The sequence below is a fragment of the Nyctereutes procyonoides genome, unplaced genomic scaffold (genome assembly GCF_905146905.1).
Source record: "Nyctereutes procyonoides isolate TBG_1078 unplaced genomic scaffold, NYPRO_anot_genome, whole genome shotgun sequence".
NCBI classification, from domain to species: Eukaryota; Metazoa; Chordata; class Mammalia; order Carnivora; family Canidae; genus Nyctereutes; species Nyctereutes procyonoides.
In genome coordinates, this window is record NW_026575031.1 from 6871500 (window position 1) to 6895408 (window position 23909).

Here is a 23909-nt window from a genome sequence, read left to right on the forward strand (position 1 = left end):
TCAAAGCTCCCACTGTCTCTGAGGGCAGGAACTGGAGTCCAAAGCTGGCCCTCAGAGAGCTGAAGGCCTTCTAAATCATGGGGACCCCTGCACAGATAAGATCAGCTGGCCCTTAGACCCTCCTCTCACTGCATAAGACCAGAAGTGGGTTTTTTTTTTCTGAGGATTTTCAGAATTCTGTCAAGGGCTTTATTTATTTATTTTTTTTAAGATATTATTTATCTATTCATGAGAGACACACAGAGAGAGAAAGCCAGATACACAGGCAGAGGGAGAGGCAGGCTCCATTCAGGGAGCCCGATGTGGGACTCGACCCCAGGATTCCAGGATCACACCCTGGGCTGAAGGCAGACGCTCAACTGCTGAGCCACCCAGGCATCCCAAGGGCTTTAAATTACCCTTTTGAGTCAGACACCTTGTTGATCCGCAGAGCAAGGCAGGCCAGCAGTCCCGTACAAGGAGCATACCTCCCAAGATGCTACCCTGATAAAAGGAAGCCACAGCCCAGCCAGACACCAGAGGGGATGGTGGGCAGTGGAGGCTGCCACTGCAGAGTGCCATCACCCTTACCCTGCTATTCTGCAGAAGGCAAGGCTGACGTACACATGGAAGAGCTGGAGGCTCAGAGAGGTGGCACAACTTGCTTAAGGTCATTCAGCTGGGGGAGGCTGGGACCGGATCCAAATCCAGGTCTGGATCCAAAGCCCCTGTCTTTCCACCTCCTGGGGCCTCTCCCATGCTGCTTCCCATGAGGTCAGCATGGCTCTTCTCCACTCCTGGGGGGAAAGGACATCCTAACAAAAGCTGGGAGCCTGGGGGTAGCTCAGGAGAGCAGCCAGAAAGAAGTCAGGAGACTCGATTTCCCTAACCGACCCCCTGGATTTTCATCACACCTTGAAAAAGAGGGGCCAGCTTTGCTTCAAATGGTTTTATTAAAAATTGTACCAATTGATAGGGGGAAAATATACACACACATATACGCATGTGAAGAACATAAAGCCAAATATTCTGTACAGGTAAAAAAACCAATGGGTCCCTGTTCCCCTCCCTCTCTTTCTCTCTCTCCCAGAGGCAGGGTGCCTAGAACCCAGGACAAGTAACCCAGGCTGAACAAAATGCTACATTCTCACTGGGTCTCTCCCTGCCAGCCCCTGTGGACCCGGGGATGGGGCAGCCAGGGGAGGGGGGGGTTGTGGGGGGGGGTGTGGCGACGCTCACAGAGCGGGGAGAGGGGCCGCCACTCATGCAGGGAGTGGGGCAGGGCACGTCCCAGGGCCAGCTCCCAGCCCCTGTGGCCTGCAAGGCTGGTGCACCTAACCAAGAGCTCAGCTTTGTGTCATTCCCTCAAAGCTTGAAGTCCCCACCAGCTGAGGTACCCCCTGCCCACAGGGGACCCAGGAGGCTTCGGGGGCTCCTAAGTGATCCCCTTCCTAGACCAGGTCCAGCTAAGGTCCAGCCTCCCACCAAAGATCTGCAGCTTCTTGCAGCCCAGACTGAACATTGATTCCCAGAAGCCCCGCAGAGCCGTGGAGGCAGGAGTCTTTGTGTTCTTGCTGCTTTCCACTGTCCATACCCCCTCTTCAAGTCCACCAAATGACACAAGCTTGCCAGCTCTCTGTGTGCTCCTCTGCTGACTGGGGCAGGTGCAGTGGCTCCCTATTCCCCAATGGAGGTCAAGGCAGGACCATCCCAAACAACCCCCCCAAAATTCCATGCCCAGGCTGGAGCCACCTCGGGATGAGGCTGGGCCTCTGGGGCCAGTGAGACGAGTCAGCTGGGCCCCTCTGAGTGCTTGGAGCGTGCCTGACACATAAGCTCTGGACACAGACCCACACCCCTCAGGGCTTGGGGAGGTCACTGGGAGGTGATCTTTCTCTCCCTCGCACTGAGCAGGAAAAGGCCACAGGGACAGCTCTCCAGCAGCCCCAACTTCGAAGCAGGCAAAGGCAGAGAGGCCAGGCCAGGTCCTCCAACTCACTTAGGGAGTCAGATGTCTGGCCTGAGTGGGGTTCTCTCCCTCATTCTGTCTATCCGCTTTCAGAAACTCTAGGGTTCTGAATCAGAAGGGCCTGTCTTGACCCTGAATATCAGGCTTCCTCCCTCCAGGGCTTTTCTATAATGAGAGTGAGGTTTCCAGCCCCTCTCTCCCCTCACCCTCAGCAAACCACAAAAACTCCACAAGTCTTCAGCTGGTTACAGGTCAGGAGCCAGGTCAGAGTCTTCCTCCCTCCAAATCGGATTCTCCTCCCCCTAACTAGAGACAGCCAAGCTCCCTGGGGTGGGGGATGGGGAGAGGGGGCCCAGAGGGAGGGATGCATCTCCTGAGGCTGGACCTGAGGAATGTTCAGACCAACTCACCAGGCAGAGGGGGGAAGGGGCCAGTCTAGATTACTAGGCCAATTAAAAACAGCCAGCCAGGAGGAACCACTCTCCTTCCTGGGGCCATTTACCTCCTGGGTGTTTTGGGGGGGAAGGGCGAAGGAGGAGGTTTTAAATTTTGCCCTAGCTTGCTTAGGGTAGTGAGTGAGTTCCTGGCCTCTCATAAAACAGAGGCAGTGCAGTCGGACTGCCCTCCCCTGGCCTCAGGCTCCACGTTCAGGTGGGCTTGTCAAACTCTGGGCTCAGTTCTCAGAGCAGGCCACAGGACATCCTGCCCGGGGCCTGGCAAGATCTCTGAAGCTGGTGGCTTTGCCTCAGCACTGGGGCCCCAGACCATTTATTTGTTCTCTCACTCAGCTCAGCAGGGAAGTCCGCTAAGAGGGGTTCAATGAGGCTGGCAGAAATAATCCTGGTTTTCTTGTGTGCTGCTCAAGCAGACACCAGCAGCCTGCCTATCACTGCCTTGGTCTAGAAGAGGGAAAACAATGTCCAATGCACATTCTAAAATGCTGTGGAGACACACAAAGAAGGCTGGATTTCACAATGGTCAGCGTGTCCCCGAGTTGGTCTTCACCTGTTCCCTGGGTTCCTTCTGGTAAGCAGGAACCCATCTTCTTAGCAGACAAACCATGGTACACACCCTGAGAACAGAATTCTAGCCAAGAAGAGGTAATACCTCCAGAACATCCAAGCAGAACAAAACAAAGGCTAATATACAGTTTGAGGTCCTTCACCTCAGGGCTGCTGTGAGCCCATATGGCACCTTTGTGCAAATTAGGAACGACACCCCTTCCTCTGAACAGACGTAGCCTAAGATGAGGGCATATAGCCTAGTGGGCAGAGTATGAGCTGGATTTTAGCTTCCATTATCTTCTTCTGCAGGTGCCCTTGTGCAGTGCACAACCTGCCCAACTGTACATCCAGTAGATTAATGCTTCCTGCAGACCTCCTCTCTGTAGAACTGTAGGAGCTTGTTGGGCTTCTTCAGGTTTGAGAGTCTACGTGGTCTCCTCCAATTTCCTTGGGTAGCCCTGAGGTCTTCTCTGCCCAGGAAGCCATCTTTACTTTGGGCCTTGCTTCATGTTAGCACCAATGTTATCTTTTCTTACATATGCAAAAAGTATAATTTAATTTCTACATGTCTAGTTAACAGATTCCCTGTGTCTTTTCAGATTCCCCACATCTGCTATCAGAGCTGCCAGCCTGGCTGCTTTAAATTCTCTCCATGAGTGCCACAGCAGGGAGAAAAGGGAAGTTCAGAGGCAGCTGCAATCCTGCTGAGCTCCAGAGCAAGATATTCCCGGGACTAGCTGGAAGCTGAAGGAAGACAGGAAACATGTACCCAAATTTGACAAATTTGACGGCTCCACACTCTAATCATTGCCTGTGATTCTAAAAGACATGTTTCAGCTGACAAAGCCACAGTGCTGGCTTCTTCCTGTATCCCACTAGGTGTGAAAAAGGAATGGGGTTAAGCGGGAGGAGGTATGTCATTTCCAAGGAAACCAAGGGGTCTGGGTTCCTCTAGGGCTGACTCTCACAGGTGGGATGGCCACCACACTTCCCAGCCCCATGTCATCCTGCAGTCCGTTGGCTGGGTCTTTTGAAAGAAGAGCTGACAAAGGCACAAGCTGCTGGCTATGGCATGGTCATTGGCTCTTTGGCTCATCCGTGGCTGACACCCAGTGTATCCCAGGCAGCCAGAGGTGGCAAGGGTTCTGCACCTCACGACCAATCCCGGGGCCTCTGAGTGGGAGCAAGTAAGACTTGAGACCTACCCGGAAGTTTGGTTCATTTTGCGGCATGTTTGAGGGGTCCTTGGAGAAACCCAACCCTCCCTGAGGTCTGCTGGAGATGACAGGGGCTGGGCAAGAATCCCTGAGCCCTTGAGGCAGGCAATGACTGGGCCAAAGGAGAACCCAGATATGGAGCTGGCTGACTGGCCTAGTGGAAGTTGCCACGCTCAGCTGGAAAGCCCCTGGCCAAGGCCCTGGGGGATTAAAGCAGTGTGACTGTCAGATCTCGGGCCATCCATGGTGGAAGGCTGATAGTGCGGGTGGAACCAGGAGTCTCATCCAATCTCCTGTCTTCAGCGAGCTCCTGGGAGAAACTACAGTCCACTCACGGGAGCACATCACTACCTAGTCATCTTCAACAACCGCTCAAGAAAGACTCGACGTGTCAGAGCCCTCGGGAGGTCCCACATCACAGACACATCAGCCTCCACTTCAACAGTGTTTGACAAAGGCCCTTACTCCTGGTCGAGGTCCTGAACAGGGAACGATATCCCGCTTGGGTATGTCTTATGTACACAGAGAGACACTTTTAAAATGCAAACGCAAAAAAACAGCAATGAATACACTTCATAAGACACGGTGTCAGTCCTCTTGATGCCAACCAACGTCCTTCCTGTGGTGCCCTGAACGAAGAGGGCAGCCCAGCCTCACCTGGGACCTGCCCCATTCCTGTTCTCATCTGCATTCAAAGCCAGGTTGTGCAGGAAGAGGAGAATCTGCCACCACACTCGATTTTGGTTTTGCTGGTGCTGAAAGGGAAAAAAAAATGTGATTTCTAAACATAGCCTGTAGCCTTGATGACTCCTGACTCCTTATCATTCCCAATAAAAGTTCAGATCCATGTGTCTAGGGGCAATACTTTAATCCTATCAGGACAGCAAACTGGGGGACAGGGGCGGGGGGGGGGGGGCAAGGGGGGAGGGGAGAGGTGAGAAGAGTGGTGAAGAGGAGGAGATGAGTTCTCCAAAGAACAATTGCAGTTTTAACATTAAAAAGAAAAGACCGGGCTCTTTATGCACTGTTCACAAGAGGATTAAGCGTTTTCCCCTGCTTGCAGGATTTTCCAGAGTTTAGCCAAGTGCTGCTTTTAATCAGATTGGCTCCTGAGCCCCTCAAACCTCAGCTGCATGAACAACAAACTTTCTTCAGAAAGAAAGAGAAGAAGTGCCCCCCTCTCTTCCCCAACTCCAAAGTAACACAGAGAACAAGGGGGGAAGGGGGGGAGCCTCCATCTGCAAGTGATTTGACACTGTGAAGGTCAAAGGGTTAATCTTCAATTTAAACCACACTGCTGAGGCAGCAAAAATCTGATTTCATCCAGTGCAAACACGCACGCACACACATGCACACACACAGACACACACACACACAGACGCATACGCTTGTACGCCCGCCCTCTCTCCCTTCCCAGCATCTCCAGCTCAGTGCTGCCCTTTTTATAGCTGCTCTTGACAGTAAGCCATAAATAATCCCTCTTGGAGCGCTTTCCTACTGACTGGGGCCAATTAAACGTTAAGCAAGAACATACTTGAAAACAAAACAAAAACAAAGAATGCACACTACTCTCTGGAGGTTATCCCAGGTCCTACTGTCAGGCAGGGAAGCCGGGGGCAAAGGTCAGGGGTCAGAGGCTCACAGGCTTGGGGCTGCTGCCACACCCACACAGGTACCATTTCCCGGGGGCCAGCAGAGGCTCCGAGGGGAGTGGGGTGTTGGAGAGGTGGCCTTTGTCCTCTCTTTGTCTGCCAGCGCAGGAGGACGGGATGTGGGCTCCACCCGTTCCTCGGTGCAGAGGGGAATGAAAAGCTAGTGTGCAGGACAAAGCCAGCACGGGCTGGACTGGGGTCACTGGCAGGGCCCCGCAGTGAGTATGGCCATGTGAAGGGACAGCAAGGCCGGGGCCCTTCTCAGGCTGTCTTTAACCACTGCCTGGGCCCCTACATCTCAGACGATGAGGACAAGGTAAGTCAGTGGCAGGATGGAAAGTGAGCCGGGTGTCCCGCGCCCACACCCTTGGAGCTTTGTGGGCAGGGCTGGCCCTGGCCTCCTGGACTTTCCCCCAGGCCCTGTGCAGGTTCCAGCCACCCCCCCCACCCCCGGCCCCCACCGGCCTTGGGCCACAAAATTAAGAGAGGTGACCTGTGGACTGCGGCCGACCTCAGGGCCCTGCCGAGGCAAGTGAACCCCACGCTCGTCTGGGGCCACAGTGTGCCCCTTGCCCCTGAGGAGGGGAGGCTGGAAAACCATCCAGGAAGCTGGAGTTGGAGCTCCTGCCAGGAGGGGAAATCAGGGTGTGCCACAGAGGAGTCCTGGCAGACTGCAGCGGGAGACTGATGGCTTCCTTGTGTTTTGTAAACAAAGATGAGTAAAAAGAGGAAACACAGCCGGCTTAACAAAATCTGGTTAGAGTGAAGCAGCGTGAAAACAGCCTCAGCTGCAAAACCTGAAGGCTCAGGCCTGCCTGCAGCAGCTGGCAGGGCACCCCGCCTCCTGCTTCCCGCCCCCAGCTGCTGCCAGGGACAGGTGCAAAGGTCATGTGGCGGAACAGGAGGAAAATCCAGGAAAAGACTGGTCCCCAGAGACGCCTGTCTGCTGGAATTCCAAGTCTCCTCAGGTGCCTGTTTGAAAAGGCCAAGTAACAATAACAGCCACAATCATGACAAGAATAGTAGCACTGAGTGTGTCAGGCTCTGAGTCTTCTACAAAGTGTGAAGACTTTGCTGGTCCCTGGACCAGCAGTCTCAGCACCACCTGGGAGCTTACTAGAAATGTAGATCTACTGACTCAGAATGTGCATTTTTAACAAGATCCCCATGTGACTTGGAGACTCCATTAAACTCCTTTGGCCCTTCTCAACAATCCTGTGAGATTGTTACATATCATTATCCCCATTTTACAGACGAGAATGTTGAGAGTTCAAGAACTTGGCCACATGGCTATAAGTGGCAGGGACTGAATGGAATCCAGACCACCTGGCCCTAGAGCAATGTCTTTACCCATTATCATTATTCTCTGGGCACCACCACACAACTTTCTTTATGCCAAAGCAGACCCTTTCTTCTCCTCTTCTCTAAATCCTATCAAAATAGCTCAATGGCCAAGGAAGGGAGATCACAATTCTATGTTGTGGGGCCTGGGACAATCCCATTTTTGTATGCCTCAGTTTTTTTCCCCAAATGCCCCTAATGGGGGCTGCCTGGGTAACTTACGGGGCCCTGAGGTATCTGGGGATGAGGGCAATGCAGCACCCTCAGTCCCATCATTTGGGGGTGTTGGGGGACCCAGAAGCAGCTATGGGCCAGAGCGTGCTGTCAGAGAGGAAGGCCGAGGTCTTGCTGGGAGACATAGGCATGCCTAGGTGCAGAGACAGGGCCACAGACGCACCGCTGGAAAGAACCTGAGTCCCAAGCCTCTGCCTGTGACAGGCCTCAGGGTACAAGGCACTTTGGGCGGTGGGTGGCTCCCTGGGCCAGGACTCAGAGGACCTGGCTGTAGGCGGGAGATTCCCACCAGCTTGTCTGCGAGTCCTCACTTCCCTTGTAAGAGAAATGCAAGCATGGTATTAGATCAGCAGTTCCCAAACCTGACTGTGTCACAGAATCCACTGAGGTGCTGTTAGAAATACAGAGTCCCAGGGTTCCACCCAGGCCAACTGGGTCAGAATCCCCAGGGAAGCAGTCCAGGAATTTGTACATTGAACAAACTCTCTGGGTGACATTTTTAATTTTTTATTCTATTTATTTAATTATTTTTAAGCTTTTGACTTTTTTTTTTAACTTTTTTTTTATATATTTTTTTAAATTTTTATTTATTTATCATAGTCACAGAGAGAGAGAGAGAGGCAGAGACATAGGCAGAGGGAGAAGCAGGCGCCATGCACCGGGAGCCCGACGTGGGATTCGATCCTGGGTCTCCAGGATCGCGCCCTGGGCCAAAGGCAGGCGCTAAACCGCTGCGCCACCCAGGGATCCCCTTGTTTGTATATTTTAGTCATCAAAGTAATACATGTTAACTGTAGAAAAATTGGAAAATACAATAAGTGAGAGGGAAGAAAATAAAATCACTTATGCTCTTGCAGCCTAGAAGAAAACACTTCATTTTTTTTTTTTTTCCAGTCTCCTTCAGTCTCTTCTCATCAGAATAATGACTTGGCCAAGCCAGAGGTAAATCCTGCCCAGGTGGTTCTGAGGCAGCCAGGCCACAGACCAGCTTTTGGAAACCACTGAGGTGCTTTCCGATTCTGAGGTTTGGGATGTGAAGTTTGTCATCCACAATTACCCTCAGGATTACAATTCCGAGCTCCAACAGTTGAATCCAGCCAGCCTATCGGAGGGTCCGGGTGGGCCGGGAGACCAGGCTGCCTCGTACTGAGTTAAGCTGGCTGCATGGCAGCTGAGAGAGCAGTAAGAGCAGGGCCTGGTAACCAGTCCATGGCCTCAGTCGTCCCTTCTCTGGGAACAAGCAGATGCCACACAAATTCCACTTAGCCTTCTCTTGCCACAGGGCAATCCCTGAAAGGCCCTCTTCTGAAAAGAAACCAAGCTGCATCTCACCAAAATTATCAAAGAATGCCCTGATCATGAAGAAACCAAGCACTTAACAAAACTATCAAAGAATGTCCTGATCAATAACAAATACAATATTAAAAAAAAAATTACACAAGAGGGCCTGACCAGAAAGGAAAGAGAAAGGACATGAAGGGAGGCCAGTGAGAGAAACAGTAAGGAGGAAGGAAATCGACAGTCACTGAACAGGATGAAGTACACAAAGACACCACAATGCCAGAGAACATGGGTCCTTCCAGCAGAAGGTGTGGAGGAGCAGGGAAGAAGGAAGGGGAACCAGGAAAGAGTAGGCTTGGCCTCTCATGCTCATGGTACAGCATGGAACACAGCACCAGAGATCAGTGAGTGCAAACCCTCAGAGCAGGACCTTCCTCTCCCAGAGTTAGCTAGAGTACCCTTCTAAGTCCGGAAACCTGCAAGAAGTGGGGGTTCTAAGAAGGCACAGTCAAGGTGGGCACTTAGGGATTGGAGATGGAGGCACAAGGGATGGGGAGCTGCTGGGGATTGAAGTTTCCACTTGATTTTAGCCGAAAGGCCGAGAAGTGATTGGGATTGAAGTTTCCACCAGAAGACCTCAAACTGAGAGTTTAGAGGGTGGGACCCAGGCATAGAGGAGAGAAAAAAAAAGAGAGGTGAATGCCCTGTGGGAAAGGGATCCAACCTGGTGGATAAAAATATCCTTTTCAGTTAAGACAGCATAGGCAGGTACTAGAGACCCAGGGCTCTTCTTTGACGGTCCCACTTTCTTGCTGTGGTCAGGGGATAAAGGCAATCAGCTGACAAGGGTTCAAGTCACCTCCACTGGGCACACAGTAGGTACTTAACAAATGCACACTGGACCGACTACAGAAAAGTCAGCCTTGCAAGATAACCCACTTGTCTGAGGCCGGGAACAAGTGATGTCTGGCCAGGTCTAAAGATGTACTTGATGTGATAGTATCAGCCTCTTGCCTGGGGAGAGGCCCAACTAGTAAAAGGCTTTTCTTCTTCTTCTTCTGTTTTTTTTTTTTTTTTTTTTTTAAAGAGCTGGCTGTGGTGTCTGACAAGGTTGGATTACACAAATCAAACTGTCCCATGTGGCCTCTGCCCTAAGCACAGTGTTCCCTCCCCTTCCCCCAGATAAGAATCTCCCTCTGCCTCTCTCTCTTTGGATCCAATTCACACCCTCTGGGCGCTTTGTGTGTCACCAGTATTCCAGATGCTTCAGCAAAAGATAATTCACCCCTGAAGGACTAGAGGAAAGAGCACCCATATACTGTGGCCCTGCTCGAAAAGAACCCTGCCAATTTTACCAAACAGACAGCGATTCATAGTATCTTATAGTGAGAGTACTTTCCAATCTACCCATTTCTTCTTCCTAAAGATCTGGAACACAGGAAGGACACATATTATCAATCCCATTTTACAAATGGGGAAACAAAGGCTCAGAAACATCCCTCCAAGCAAATTAGTTGGCAGGGACTGGGGGTGGGCGGTGGGGTTATTCAGACCCCTGTCTTCTAACTCCATAGCTATGTTTTTCTGCTAAAATATTACAGTGTATTTATTCACACTGTGGAAAGTACTACTAACTTTTCAAAGAGAATCACCACTGAACTGCTCCCCTAGTATGTTTAAAGACATTGTTTCCAGATCATTAACTATTTAGTAAGGATGCTGTGGACCAGAAAAACATAAACCTTCCAGAGGCAGAGCAAACTGAAGATCAAACAGAAATAAAGCTAAAAACTGCTCTGAAAGGATGACTTCAGGTCATGTTCTGAAACCACACTCGGTTTCTTTAAAATGCAGAATTTCGCATACCCTGTTTTACAGGGAGAAACATTCTCTTCTGACTGATGTTTTCCTACCTCTCCCTTGTCTCCATGCTGCTCTAAACCCACCCTGGCGGAGGCTGAGCAGGGCAGCCTTGCCACCAAGAACAGGAATAGAGATAAGAGAGACTTCAGGAAAATTCGACTTGGAAGAAATTGAGGAGATGTTTTTGTTCAATTCAGCAAGCTTTTATCAAGCCCCCAACTGGGGCAAAGGCTTATGAAAGGCACAAAGATGAGCGAGATGTAAACTGCCCTCGATTATTCCATAATCTGAGCAGAAGAAAACAAAAGCATAGAAGTAAGTTTTATGGGAGGCAGGGCCAGGTCAGGGCAGTAAGTGGGTCCTCCTTCATGCTCTTGTTTGCCAGGAGGTGCCTGGAAGCAGTGATGGGTGGTGGGAAGACTACAGTCTTAGGACTGATCAGATCTGTATGGCTCCCAGCACAGCCACTGACAGCATAACTTGGGCGTGCTGGGCTGTCTCCCTTCTCTGAAACTGTTTTCTATAAAACAGCGATGATCGGGTCCAGAAGTAGGAGGTGGCTGTGTGATCAAATAAGAAAAATACACATAAAGCGATGGGCCTGGTGACTAGAGGGAGCAGCTCACTCCCCATGGAGGACAAGGAAAACCTGGGCCTCCCTTAACTTCCCCGACACCTCCCTCAACATCCTCTTCCTCAGAGAGGTCCAGGGGTGGAGGAGTGCTATCTTCTAAACAGACTGCTGCAGTCCTGGGGAAATCCCTGACTCTTCATTCTGAGACGGGCCAAGGTAGCTAGAGGCGGCTGGGCTCAGAAATCCAGGCTGCCAGGCTGACCAAGGGATTCTGAAACCCACAGGGCAGCCCCTTGGGCCCAGTGGCCCACTGCCCTAAGAATGCTTCTGACCCAGACGGCCGGAGTAACAGGCAACGTGGCAAAACGGAAAAAGAAAAAAATAACCCCTTGCCAAGAGCTTCCTCAGTGCAGCCAGTAGTGCTAACAGGACGTTGAAGCCACACCACCATGGCAACACCAATCACTTCTCCAGGGAAGAAGGGGTAGCCTGGAGCCACTGGTTCTCAGTGGAAGACAGGAGGGTTTCCTCTATGCAACTGCAGGCCACTGGCTTCAGCTGTGTGTGTATGTGTGGGGGGGGATGGGGGAGGGAATAGAGATGGGGGAGGGGATAGGGCTGTGTCCACCACCCAGATCCCCAGAGCCTTTGGGGCCCCTACCTATCCTCCCACAGAGATGGCTCTGGCTCCCTCAGCCTGAGAACTGCTCCATCAAACTATCAGACAACTTAAGAACTCAAGAAAAAAACCTGCTGTGGGTGCTCCAGGCATAAGTAAGGGACAGAGGACGGAGGACTGCCGGACCCAGCTGTGGGTCTACAAGACTGTGGAAAAGGAACCCTAGAGCTCTGGCTCCCAAACTGGAGCCTTAGCAGCTGGCTGTTCTCAGCCTGTCTGAGGCCAGTTCCCTAGGCAGGACAAGGCAAGCTAAGTATGGAAGGAGGCTGGACCCTCCTCTTCGCCACATACACTGACTGTTCTCATTCTGGTCATGGAACATGCCTTCTTGGTTGCCAGACGTGATCAAAAGGCAAACTAGACATTTTTCTTCATCCTTCTTTTCTAGTACCTCTCCCAGCCCCTCCTCCCATCACCCCCTTCACCCTTAAGGGGGAAAAAAAGCCAACTCTCATCCCCAAGGCCCAGCTTGGTGGGGAGGGAATGAACTATCCGGAACTATAAGGCCCTTCTCCTGGAAGAGAGAGTAGTCAGGTGCAGAGTTGTGTGGGGAACTCGGCCTCTAGTCAGCCACGCTGATGACTCAGAAGCTAAATATAGTGAGCGATATAAACAGAGCCAGCCACAGAGCAAACACAGGGCCCCGAAGCCCCGGCCTGGCTCTCACGCACAGCAGCCCTCCCCAGCCTCCCCCAGCCCCCAGCCCTCTCCTAGGTAGACCTCCCACTGCTGGAACAGAGGCTGGCTCCACAGGGACGGGCTCACTCTAAGGTGAAGCCCTGGGGCTCCTACTCAGGGCTGCCACATCTAGGGCCTGAACAACCTCATTAGCCGCAGTCTGAGCCCCCCCAAAACCACTTAGCAACAAGGAAGGCATCTCAAAGGGTCAGGTAGCAGCAGTCAAGGGCCCCTGAACAAAGGATCCAGGCTGTTGGCAGATGTAAACACCACTCTGGGTATGACTTCCAAACGAGCTCCCCAAGAACTATAAAGACAGGCCCAAGCAAAATCCTACAATCATCTTTTGGCACGTTTCCCAAAGTGTTAAACTGCCCACACCTTAATAGTTATAGGTACTACAATCTCCAACGGGCTTTCACATCTGTTCTGCTAAGTAAGCATTAGAAATCGAGGTGCAGAAGTTAAATGATTTGTCTATGGACAGAAAGCTTGTAAGTGACAGAGGGAGGATTTGAACCTGAGTCTACCTTTAAGTATAGGATCCTTTCTGGAATATTGCAATTAAAGATAGTTTTTAGAGAGTGGCTGACATTTTCTTCAGATTTCATTTTTCAGAAAGTCTAATTACTGTTCAGGGAATCTCCAAATTTGACTATTCTGAATGAAGCCACTCCTGGTCCAACTGAAAAAGCCATTTCCAACTCAAAGAATTCCAATGTTCTTATGGTTTTACTCACTCAATGGTCTACAGTGGCTTTTTTTTTTTTTATTCTTGGCTTTTTAACATTGCCCAGAAATACCCCCCATAAATTTCAAGGTGGTGCCACTGGGATAGGAGACTTTCCTAAGAGGAGGAGGACAGAAGCTACTGCCCATTCTTAGGCCCATGCTGGAGAAGACTGTGGCAGGTGGAATAGAATGAAAGCAGAACCCACATCTTCTGACCCCAGCAGCTCATGAGCACAGTGAGGAAGCTAACCTGTACCTCCTCTTCCCTGCAAAAGCTGGACAGAAATACCAAGGTAACTTCACAGAGCCTGAGTCAAGGTAGGCCATGGCAAGCACATCACCAGACATTTGCTGCAGAGGAAAAAGAGGGGAACCTTCCAGGGGCATCTGGGTGGCTCAGTCAGTTGAATGTCCAACTCTTGGTTTCAGCTCAGGTCATGATCTTGGGTCATGAGATTGAGTCCCATATCAGGCTCAGTGCTCAGCAGGAAGTCTGCTTGTACCTCTTCCTCTACCCCTACATACACACACACACACACACACACACACACACACACACTCTCTCTCTCTCTCTCTCTCTAAAATAAAGAAATAAAATCTTTAAAAAAAAAAAAAAAAGAGGGGAACATTCTACTCCTGACCCAAAGGAAGGTGGGGCATTTGATTGGGTTTGGAAAGGCTTTTACCTCCAATCACCTAGCATTCAACTCTCCTGTTGCTTTGGAGACCCAAACTGCTGACAAAAAGCGCCTTACTGGCAGTGATCTTCTGCCTTCAAATCCTTCCATCCAGAGGAGCCACCCTGAACAGATCACACAGGTAACCAGGCTAGATGCCCACCCCACATGCTCCCTAGGATGTATGTTGGGAGGGCTTATGGCCAGCAAAAACTGAGATCCAACATCCAGTGGAACTTGCAACCTTTTGAATCTGGGGTCAAGTTGATGCACTCAATTTGCCAAAATGCCATGCTACAACACACTACCCCATCATTGTACCTCCCAGCCCCTCTGCTCCACATCTCCTAGGAAGAAGTATTCCCCTGATACACAAATAGAATAACTAGGGTCTGTAACTGGGGACCAAAAGTGGCAACTCACACTCCCTACAGGACTCAGGGACCAATGGCTGTTGTCTGGCCCTGGGACACCATCCCAGATCTGAGGAGAAAGGAGATGGCTAAGCCCTCCCAACACCTTACTGCCACTTGGGTTGTATTTCCTTCACTCCCTAAACTCAGCCTATGACAATGGGGGATGGCCATCATTTCTTTGTGGAGAAATGTACAAGGCCGAGGTCCACAATTGAACAGCTTGGACACAAATTTCTCTATGCAGGGCAGGTGGAGGGGAGCTCAGGGGAAGCAACTCTGCTAAGGGATCAGCCTGATGGGAGGCGTGGGAAATGTACTGTGAACTGACAAGAACAAATGTGAGGGACGATCAGGCTTACAGACAAAAGGAAACAAGCATTAACAAGTACCTACTGTGTACCTGGAGCTTTCATTGGTATTTTCTCACTTAATCTTCACAATAAAATTCTGTGGTATTAGCTCTAATTTACAGAAGAGGACGATGTGGACTTGGCAATGTCAAGTGCCTTCCTGATGGCTATAGGTGGTAGAACGGGTATTCAAATCTGGACCTTCTTGACCTTGGATTCAAAGCCTAGAGACTGGGGATCCCTGGGTGGCGCAGCGGTTTGGCGCCTGCCTTTGGCCCAGGACGCGATCCTGAAGACCCGGGATCGAATCCCACGGTGGGCTCCTGGTGCATGGAGCCTGCTTCTCCCTCTGCCTGTGTCACTGCCTCTCTTCTCTCTCTCTCTCTCTCTCTGTGTGTGTGTGTGTGACTATCATAAATAAATTTAAAAAATTAAAAAAAAAAAAAACAACAAAGCCTAGAGACTTAATCCTAAACCACTTCCTAGTACTTCAGTTTCTCTGCCTGCAAAGGAAGGGAATAGGGAAAGAAAATTATCCTAGCCTTTCATGTAGGTGCTCCCAGAGAAGGTCCGTGAGTGGGGTTAGAGGGAAAGACGGGGTTAAAAGCAAGAGGATTCCACAGACAAAAATGTTTGGTTCTCTGTAATGGAAAATTTGGGAAAACCAGCTCTGGGCTAGAAAGGCTTAGCTGACCAGCCTCCTGCTACTATGAGGCAGGAGTAGACAGCAGCCAGGGGGCCAAGGGACACAGGGACCTCAGGAGCCAGTATGGGGTCAAGTGCAGAGCAGGGGAGATTTGCCTATGGTTCTCCTCTGGCTCTGCTGCTTGCTCCTCCTCCCAGGCCAGGGTGGCTCTGGCTGATAGCTGAAAGATACCCTCAAGGAGGCAGCCCTGACCTGGGGGAAGTAATGCCAAGCAGCAAAGAGCAGAATCAAACCTTGGAATGAAGACTGTCTCCTCCTTTTCAGGACTGAGTCATGAAGAAAGGGCCCTGGGCTATGTTCTGGTCCTGTCCTCACAGCCTGCTCCCAAGCCTACAGAGGCTCACCAATGCATGGGAAACAACTGTTGAGAGAGATTAGGTCTACCGGGAATGAGAAAGGCTGCCTTCCAGACAGTCCTCTAGATGAATCTAGGAGACCCCCAGTCACCGTGTGTCCTCCAGCAGCTCCAGCACTGGGACTGGGAGCTGGGAACTGGTCTCAGCCCTAGGCCTGTATAACCAGGCAAGAGTGAATGGGCAGGAAGGAGGCCAAGAAACGGAAATCAAGAATCAGAGTGAGTCCACACAAGGACCTAAGGAGAGACTCGAAGCCAAGTTTCCAGAAAACAATCAAAGGAGGGACTAGGGACTGGAGCCTGGGGCCAGAAGCTAGGCTGCCTTGTTACCTAAGCATAGGGCCACATTCTCTTCCGGATTAATAGGGGCTGAGAGACCCACCCAGGGACGAGGTCTAGCCCCAGATTTCCCTCAGAACTCCTCGGCAGAAGGCACTGACCATATCTAACCCTGATGGTCTGTTCTCAGGAGACCAAAAGACAACTTCTCTCTCCCCTGGGGCTGGCAACGGATTGGCCCTGAAGTCAAACCTACTGTGATCACCTGGTGTCACCCATCTCGACTCCGGGTCTGCCCAATCATGATGGAATTCTCTTGATTCTGGATACACACACACACACACACACACTGCCTGCTAGGACCGCCCCAGAGGTAGGGAATGTGTTCAGTTCCAGGTGGCGTGCCTTTGCTCCCCTGGCCGCCGTTCCAGCACGGATTCAGCCCTGGGCTCCCGTCCCTCCCTGGTCCCTCCCTGGGCTGGCTCTCTGGACGGCTGCCCAGGGAGGAAGGGTTAAGTGCCTGGGGGCCGGCCCAGACCGAGGCCGCGGGGCCGGGCGCCTCCAGCCCGCGGCACGGAGGGCTCCTGCAGCACGAGCCCGCCAGCCGCCGCCTTTGTTGACGGACTCTGCCACATGCTCGGCTGACACGCGATGCTCCGCCCCGGCGGGGCTGGTGCCAGGCTGCCGGCCAAGCGCGGGCCGCCCGTCTGGAGAGACTCTCCGAGGTCCGCTCTCCAGAGTCCCGGGTCCCGGTTCCCAGACGGAGACAATGAGGAGCAGCCTCCCCAGCTGGAAAGTGTCAGGTTACAACCGGTTCCACCACTTTCCCCCACTCAGGCCCATCCCTCGGCGGCGGCGGCCTCGGTTACCGGCTCCCAGGGCACCTCAGCCAGCCCCCCCCCCCCCCAACTGTCCGGTTTCAAAGCGGCTCCCTGGGAATCTTCCCCTGAGGTCCAGGAGGGGCGATCTCCCCACCTGGCCTGGGCAGACATGGTGTGTCAGATGAGGCTGCGGGAAGCCACCCCATTCCCCAGGAGAGATCGGGGCTTTCCTGCCCCAGGAGGGACAAACCGCTCTAAGGAAGCCTGAGCCCAGAGGCGGCAGGTAACCCACTTGAAGCTCTGAGAGGGCAGGAGTGCTCGGACAGTTGGGCCCACCCAGTTCACGGGAACCACAGCAGCCCAGGCCAAGACCCCGGGACCATGTCCTTGGGGCCCCGGCAGACACAGAGTGGCTGAGGCAGGTCCTGGTCCACCCCCTCCCCCCAGCCCCAGCAGACTCTCCTCCCGCCCCAGCCCGCCCCCGTGCCTACTTGCTGCATATGAAGCCGATGGAACTGGTCTGCAATGCACTGAAGCTTTCGGGCAATCTGTACCTCTGCTCGATGTTGCCACTGCCCTTCCGGGGGCTGCTCGAGGAGAGGCAAGCCTGCAGGGAAACTGGCAGGGAGGGGGAGCCGGTAGCCAGCGTGGCCTGCGAAGACAGAGGGCCCACATCTCAGCATTCTCCACAACTCCACTATCCACCCCGAGGTGCCTGACGCTCCCTGCTGAGACCTGGGGCCGAGGCCTTTATCGGGGCACTCTGCCAGGTTTGGACAGACAGATCTGCTGGCTGCCCAGGCGTCTAAAAGCTGCCATCCAGAGAACAGGAGGGAATGGTCCCAGCCTTCCCTGTAGTTCTCCATTCACAGGCAGTGCCAGGGTACAAGTAGTATGTGTGGGTGAACCTGCCAGTCTTCTGTCTTTATTTACCAAGCTATGCTTGACCACAATTTATTTTTCATGCAGTAGCAGGTTGAAGCTCTTCTCTGGAAAAGCACCGGAGGCAGCTCTCCAGAGTTCCTGGGTTGAGCAAAGCAAGGCAGAGAAAGAGAAAACCTTCACTTTTTCCTCTGGCTGGGCTCGGGTCCCACAGCTCGGGACAATGGTACTAAAACTAGGGAGAGCAAACTCTTCAGACCCACTGGATAGCCAAGTTCCTCTCTGGAGGAGCCCCAGGCCAGACCGCAAGAGCTAGAGACCAGCGCTGCACCCTACCCCAGTGCTGGCAGTCGAGCTACCGCTAGGGGTGCCTGCCTCCTGCCTTCTTCCTCTGTTCCTTCTTCCCTGCCGGCCTTATCCATCTCCTCAAACTCCAAAAAGAACTGCAGGGCAGCTCCCTCTGGGAATAACTGCAGTGTCTTCTCAATATGCTCCATCAGACATAGCAAGTTCGTCTCCAAGCCCTTCCCCTCCCTCCATAAGCTATTGTGCTAAAAGAAGAAAGCCGACTAAGTGTCTAACCCTGTCCCTTTGCCAGAGGAGGGCATGTTACTCATAAAGCAAACCATTTAAGCCCACAAATGAAGGGGTCTTGTCTGATTGAGCCTTGGAAACAGCCCCTCTACTGGCATCGAGCCCCGGCAGGCCCAACCTCTTTCTCTAGTTCCCCTTCCAAGCACAGAAAGTCCCAAGTGACACCTTCTGCCTTCAGGAATCTTCCCCTCCCAGAAAGGGCCGGGTTTTTCCCTTCAGTGTCAACAGCAATTCACACAGATCTCCCAACCTTCACTGGGGCCACACTGGCCAATTTACAAAAGGCATATCACTCCCAGGACACAAAAGGCTGGGCCACTCAACGGGCCACAGGATGTAAAACTCAAGGCCCAGGTACCCACTCTCCAATCCCAAAAGGTACCACAGACCCAAGGATCCCTGCAGAAAGGGACAAAAAGGCAGAAATGATGGCAGGCATAGCAATTTGCCCTTCTCAGTGCCTAAGGAGCACAGGTGAAGAGCAATGACAAGCAGAGAAGCAGAATGACAAGAATCGAGGAATCAATAGCCCCTGCTGTTCAATTTGGGGAAGGAAATAACAAAGTGCACATTTGGGGAGGGGAAGTCCCCTCTTTTCCCCCAGTCTCTATGGGAGGAGTCCTGAGGCTAAGAGCACTCACCATAAAAGAGTCGCTGGGGCTCTTCGGTCACCCCACAAGGCAGCATGACACCCTGACTTGGGGAGGCCGGACTGAGGGTCTGGGTGGCCTTGTCTTCCTGGCTGGTGGGTCGAAGCCCAGGGCCACAGCAGTGGGTGAGAGGGAAGAGATGCAGACGGCTGAGGGGGCAGTCCAGCTGGCTCTGGGCAAACAGGTCAGCAGAGAGCAAGCTCCCAGGCTGGGTCCCCGGCTCCCCATCCTCTGGCTGGAACACATCATCCTCCAGCTCCTCCACACACTGAGGCGGCTCCATCTCCCCTGTTAGAGCACAATGCAGGCCTCTGGGTGCTGCTTCTACCCAGGCCAAAGCTGAGGGATTCCCCTCCCCTTTTTTCTTTCCTGCTTCCCCTTCTTATTTGGGTGAGTAGGGCCAGGTACTGATGACAGACAACCAGTGATAAAGTACTACCAAGGATGACACCTGCCCCAAAGGCTGAGGACAGCCTCACTGCTCCATACCTCTTCCCTGGGCCTTCCGGGAGCCACCCCCCACCTTGGGCTTTTCTCCTGACCCAGGGTGGTTCCGGTCATGAAGTCTGACTGCTATTGACTCTGAGCACTAGCAGGGGTATGATCAACGGCTACAAGCATGCAGGACACCTGGGGAAATGTCAACAAGACCAGACCCTGTGAGTGGCTATGGGAGGGCAGAGGGTGCTGGGACTGGCTGTACACACAGTGCTCGCTCTCTCTCTCTCTCTCTCTCTCTCTCTCTCTCACACACACACACACACACACACACACACACACACACACACACACACACTCACTGCCCTGAGGAGTAACCATCAATCTCTCATTTCAGTCTGAACTGAGCTCCAGGCTCAGCAGCAAAAACAAAAGCCAGCAACTCTAGGGCAGCCAGGTTCCCTCCAAACCTGCTAAGCCCCGCCCAGCTGCCGATCTACCCTAGTCTCCACCCCCTGCTTGCTCAACACAACAAACCGGCTCCACGGTGTGGTAAGAGTGGGTCCTGGGAGAGAGGGCAGAAAGACCCAAGTGAGTCATTGGCCTCCCAACAGAGCAGAGCCATCTGCCCACCACAGCTTGGCCTAGAGGGTAGGTCCAACATCCAGCAATGTGGCCAGCCTCCCCTAGCTCAGCCTACTCACTCGTCTCCATGACTTTAATCTTCTTTGCCCACAGTCTACCTACCATTCCTGCCGGCACTGAACCTGAGATTGGTCTAACCCTCCTCACAGAAGGAAGTGAAATTCAGCCCTCTTTTTGTGACCTCACTCACTGTCTCTGTACTACTCAGGTTGTTGATAGGAGTTTCTTGGTAATAAAGAAGTTCCTCTTGCTCCACCTGATGGTTCTTGGAAATCTGAGCTTGGAGCCACCCAGCATCTTGAGCTCCCAACTCAGCCCCCTACATACACACACATACACCAGGAACTTGTTAGGGTCCCTGGGGCAGCCAGAAGCAACAACTACCTGAATGGTTTGGGATTCAGAGAGATACTGTTTGTCACTGCCAGATTCAATTAGAGATCCCCTGGGAATTCTGTCTCCCAGTCTCTTTCTTGCCTTTGAAGAACAAGCCAAATGGCCTGTAGGCTGGTAAGATACTTAAAGGAATCTCACTTAAATTCAGAAACTTGGCTTTCCAAAATGCAAGCTCTCTCCCAGGCGCTTGTTTCAACCTTCCCTCCATCCCAACCAGTCCACGAGCTACTATGACCCTATCTTTGCCCTCTTCCCTGGTGAGTGAGGAGATGCCAGCTTGGATGGCAAAACAGGCACATGGTGTTCTTTGGAAAGTGTTTCCCAAAGGAGGGTAGGAGATCTTCAGCTTATCAGCACCAGGAAACAAAGTTTCTTGCTGAAAGGACCAAGTACTGTCTTGCCAGTCACCTGGCAGGGGCTCTTCTCCAGACTTTCAGCCTTCTCTCTGCAGACTGCCAATCCCAGCCTAAGAGGGGGCCCTCCAAAGCTAATCACAAGCAGGAGTCATTGTCTTGGGTTTTCCTTTGAAGCCAGTCACCTCCCCCTCCCCCACCCAGCAAGGCCCCAAAGTTCAACCCTTGCCTGGACTGGACTGTGGGGGAAATGCAGCCATAGGGTGTGTCTCTGCAAGCCCTGGGGACCCTACCCATTCTCCACAAGAACTGCAGGTGGCTCCTCCGTACGTGGGAGCCTCCTGAGGGGTGCTAGGCAAAGTCAAGTGTAAACTGGGATATGGTAAAGAGACCCTCTGCTCCTCTTCGCCTGAGCTGAGGAGGTGATGTCCAAACTGGTAGGAGGAGCACACTTCTTGAGAGCACTGCCTGGGAAGGTTTTATTCCTAGCAAAGGAGAACCAAAGCCCGCTTTGGAACCATCTCAGCCCCGAAGGGCTGTAAGAGGGATGCTGAACTTAAGACTCCTCCTCCTAGGAGAATAGCCAGGCACTCGGAGGTTCCGTAGGAGTTAAAATCTGGGAACGCACACATACATGCGTACACACCCACACGACACACAGCAGACCTGGGTGACTCCAGGAGAGAGTCTCGGCCTCCGAGTCGTGATGCCAGGGCTCCGCGCCAGGGTCCAGCGTGACGAGCACTCGGGGGCTTGGCGCCCAGAGTCAATTGGGAAGGAGGGAAAGAGCCCAGCTGTTAAGGAGAGGAGCCTTCAGACTCCGCAGGGAGGCTGGACGCCCCCCCACTCCCTGTCCTACCCCGGAGTCAGATCCAGAGGCCGGGCCGTTCTCGGGAGCCCAGGGCTGCTCAGCAGTGAACCGCAGCTTCCCCTGCCCACCTGGACCCAACTCCCTGCTGTCTGAAATGCTACTGCCCCCAAGTTCCCTCGCGGAGCAGCGCACCTAGATAAGGGTCCTGCGCCCCGTTCCCGCACCCCGGCGCTCCCGTCCTTCATGGTCCCCCCACACGCCCGCAGCCCAACCCTTCCCGGGCCCCCATGCGCAGCACGACTCCTCGCCCCACTTCCCGAGGAGGTGCGATCCAACTCCGCCCGGCCCCCGGCCGCCCGCGCGCTCACCGGGCTGCGGCGGGTGGCGGGAGGCGCGGGCAAGGGCGGCGGCGGCAGCTGGCGGGCCGGCGCGGGAGGAGGCCACCGTGCACCGCGCGGTATTGTTTCCAAAATACGCCCGCTCGGGGCATCCCGCAAACAGCTGATGAGGCCCCGCCTCCGGCGCGTCACGCCCCCGGCGGCCAATGGCGAGCGGAGCCCCGAGTCCCGGGCTGGGCGGCTGCCAGGGACCGTCACGAATGTACCAACCTTCCCTTGGAAACACTGCAAGGGGCCGAGCGAAATTCCGGCTCCCGTCAGAAACGCAATCGGAGAGCCGGAGTCCGCGCAGATTCCGATCCCGAGTGCAAGCCCGGGAAGGCCCGGAACGGCCCTGAGTCCTCTCTATTAGAAGGGAGAGAGGGGGCGCCAAAATGACTTTTGTCTTCTCTTTCTCGGGAATGGTCTGAATAATGACGGAGCGTCCAGAAAGGGAGAAGAGGAGGACGCAGCCGGCGGCGTCCGTCGAGGGCAAGGTGCGTGTCCTTGTGGACCCCGGCCTGGTGGCAAAGCACCCTCCCGCCTGCCTAGCCCGGCGGAAATAAACTCCAGGCGCGAATCTTGGGGAAGCATGCGGACACGTGCGTCTGGCACTGTTACTACTGAGTGACATTCAGATCTAACACATCCAGAGGGACCCTCATGGCCTCTTCTTGAGGGGGCGTGGACACTTACAAAATAAGTATGTAGCCGAGGAGAGGAGAGATCAAGAATGCAGGGGCTCCTCGAGCAGTTGACACACATCCTGTTTATGGCAGCATCCAGAGATGGGGTTTGTGCTGCCAAGAAGATTATGTGTCCTGTGGATCTCCTGCTATCCATAAGGAAGTCCCCAGGCCACTTCACAAACATTCATTGAATACCTGCATTGTGCCAAATACTGGATTAGGAGCCAAAACCCTGTGCCTGTCCTCAGGGAGCTTACAGTTTATTCAGGAGAGGAAGATTTGAAAATTATGGAATGTGGCATGAAATGTGTTAATTTTTAGGGACAAGGACTGCTGGAAGCCGCAGAAAAATTCAGGACGCAAAACACTGGGGAAAGCTTCAGGAAGATGGCTTTTGAGTTGCGCCTTGAAGAATGGGGAGATTTTTCAATAAGGAAAACCAGGTAAAGTACCCTAAGCCTACGGCAGCAGAATAAAATGCTGAATTGGAGAATCTGTCCTGGGAGCAGAGAAGGCTGAAGGAGGGGTCATTGGGTGCATCCCAGGATTTGGGAAAGGGTGGTCATGGACAGATAGATTCAGGTCAGAGTACATAGGTGTCCATGCAATGCTAGGCTGGAGAATCTGTACTGGAGGCAAAAGGGAGCCACCAAAGATTTTTTTATAGAAGATGAGTGACTTGGGGGCACCTGTGTGGCTCAGTGGTTGAGCATCTGCCTTCAGCTCAGGTAATCATCCCAGGATCTTGGGATCCAGTCCCCCATCAGGCTCCTCACAGGGAGCCTGCTTCTCCCTCTGCCTATGTCTCTGCCTCTCTCTATGTGTCTCTCATCAATACATAAATAAAATCTTAAAAAAGAAAAAAAAAAGAAGAAGGAAGAGGAACACCTGGGTGGCTCAGTGGTTGAGTGTCTGCCTTTGGCTCAGGTCGCGATCCCAGGCTCTTGGGTTCGAGTCCTGCATCGGGTTCCCTGCAGGGAGACTGCTTCTCCCTCTGCCTATATCTCTGCCTCTGTGTGTCTCTCATGAATAAATAAAATCCTTAAAAAAAGAAAAAGAGAAGAAGAAGAAGAAGAAGGAGAGTAACTTGACTAAGGCGGAATTTTAAGAAAGATAAAAGAAGCCAAAATCAGTGAGAGAGAGCCAGTCACTGCAATAGACTGGGTGGTAGATGACGGGCCTGACCCCAGGGATAGTCGAGATGGACAGTCCTCTGACCATCAAGTTGCTCTCTCTGGTTGTAAACTCAGGCAGATTTAAGTTTAGT

The 23909-nt window shown here is 52.8% G+C and overlaps 1 protein-coding gene across 1 annotated transcript; it reads right to left on the reverse strand.

The window, feature by feature from the left end:
* Positions 1–918: 918 nt before the first annotated feature.
* On the reverse strand, positions 919–22066 carry BMF (Bcl2 modifying factor). The gene is given in 7 exon segments (XM_055316799.1): positions 919–4924; positions 17299–17459; positions 18925–19221; positions 21432–21518; positions 21521–21559; positions 21945–22000; positions 22002–22066. Coding segments are annotated over 7 exon segments (807 nt in total). The 3' UTR covers positions 919–4822.
* Between the last annotated feature and the right edge of the window lie 1843 nt (positions 22067–23909).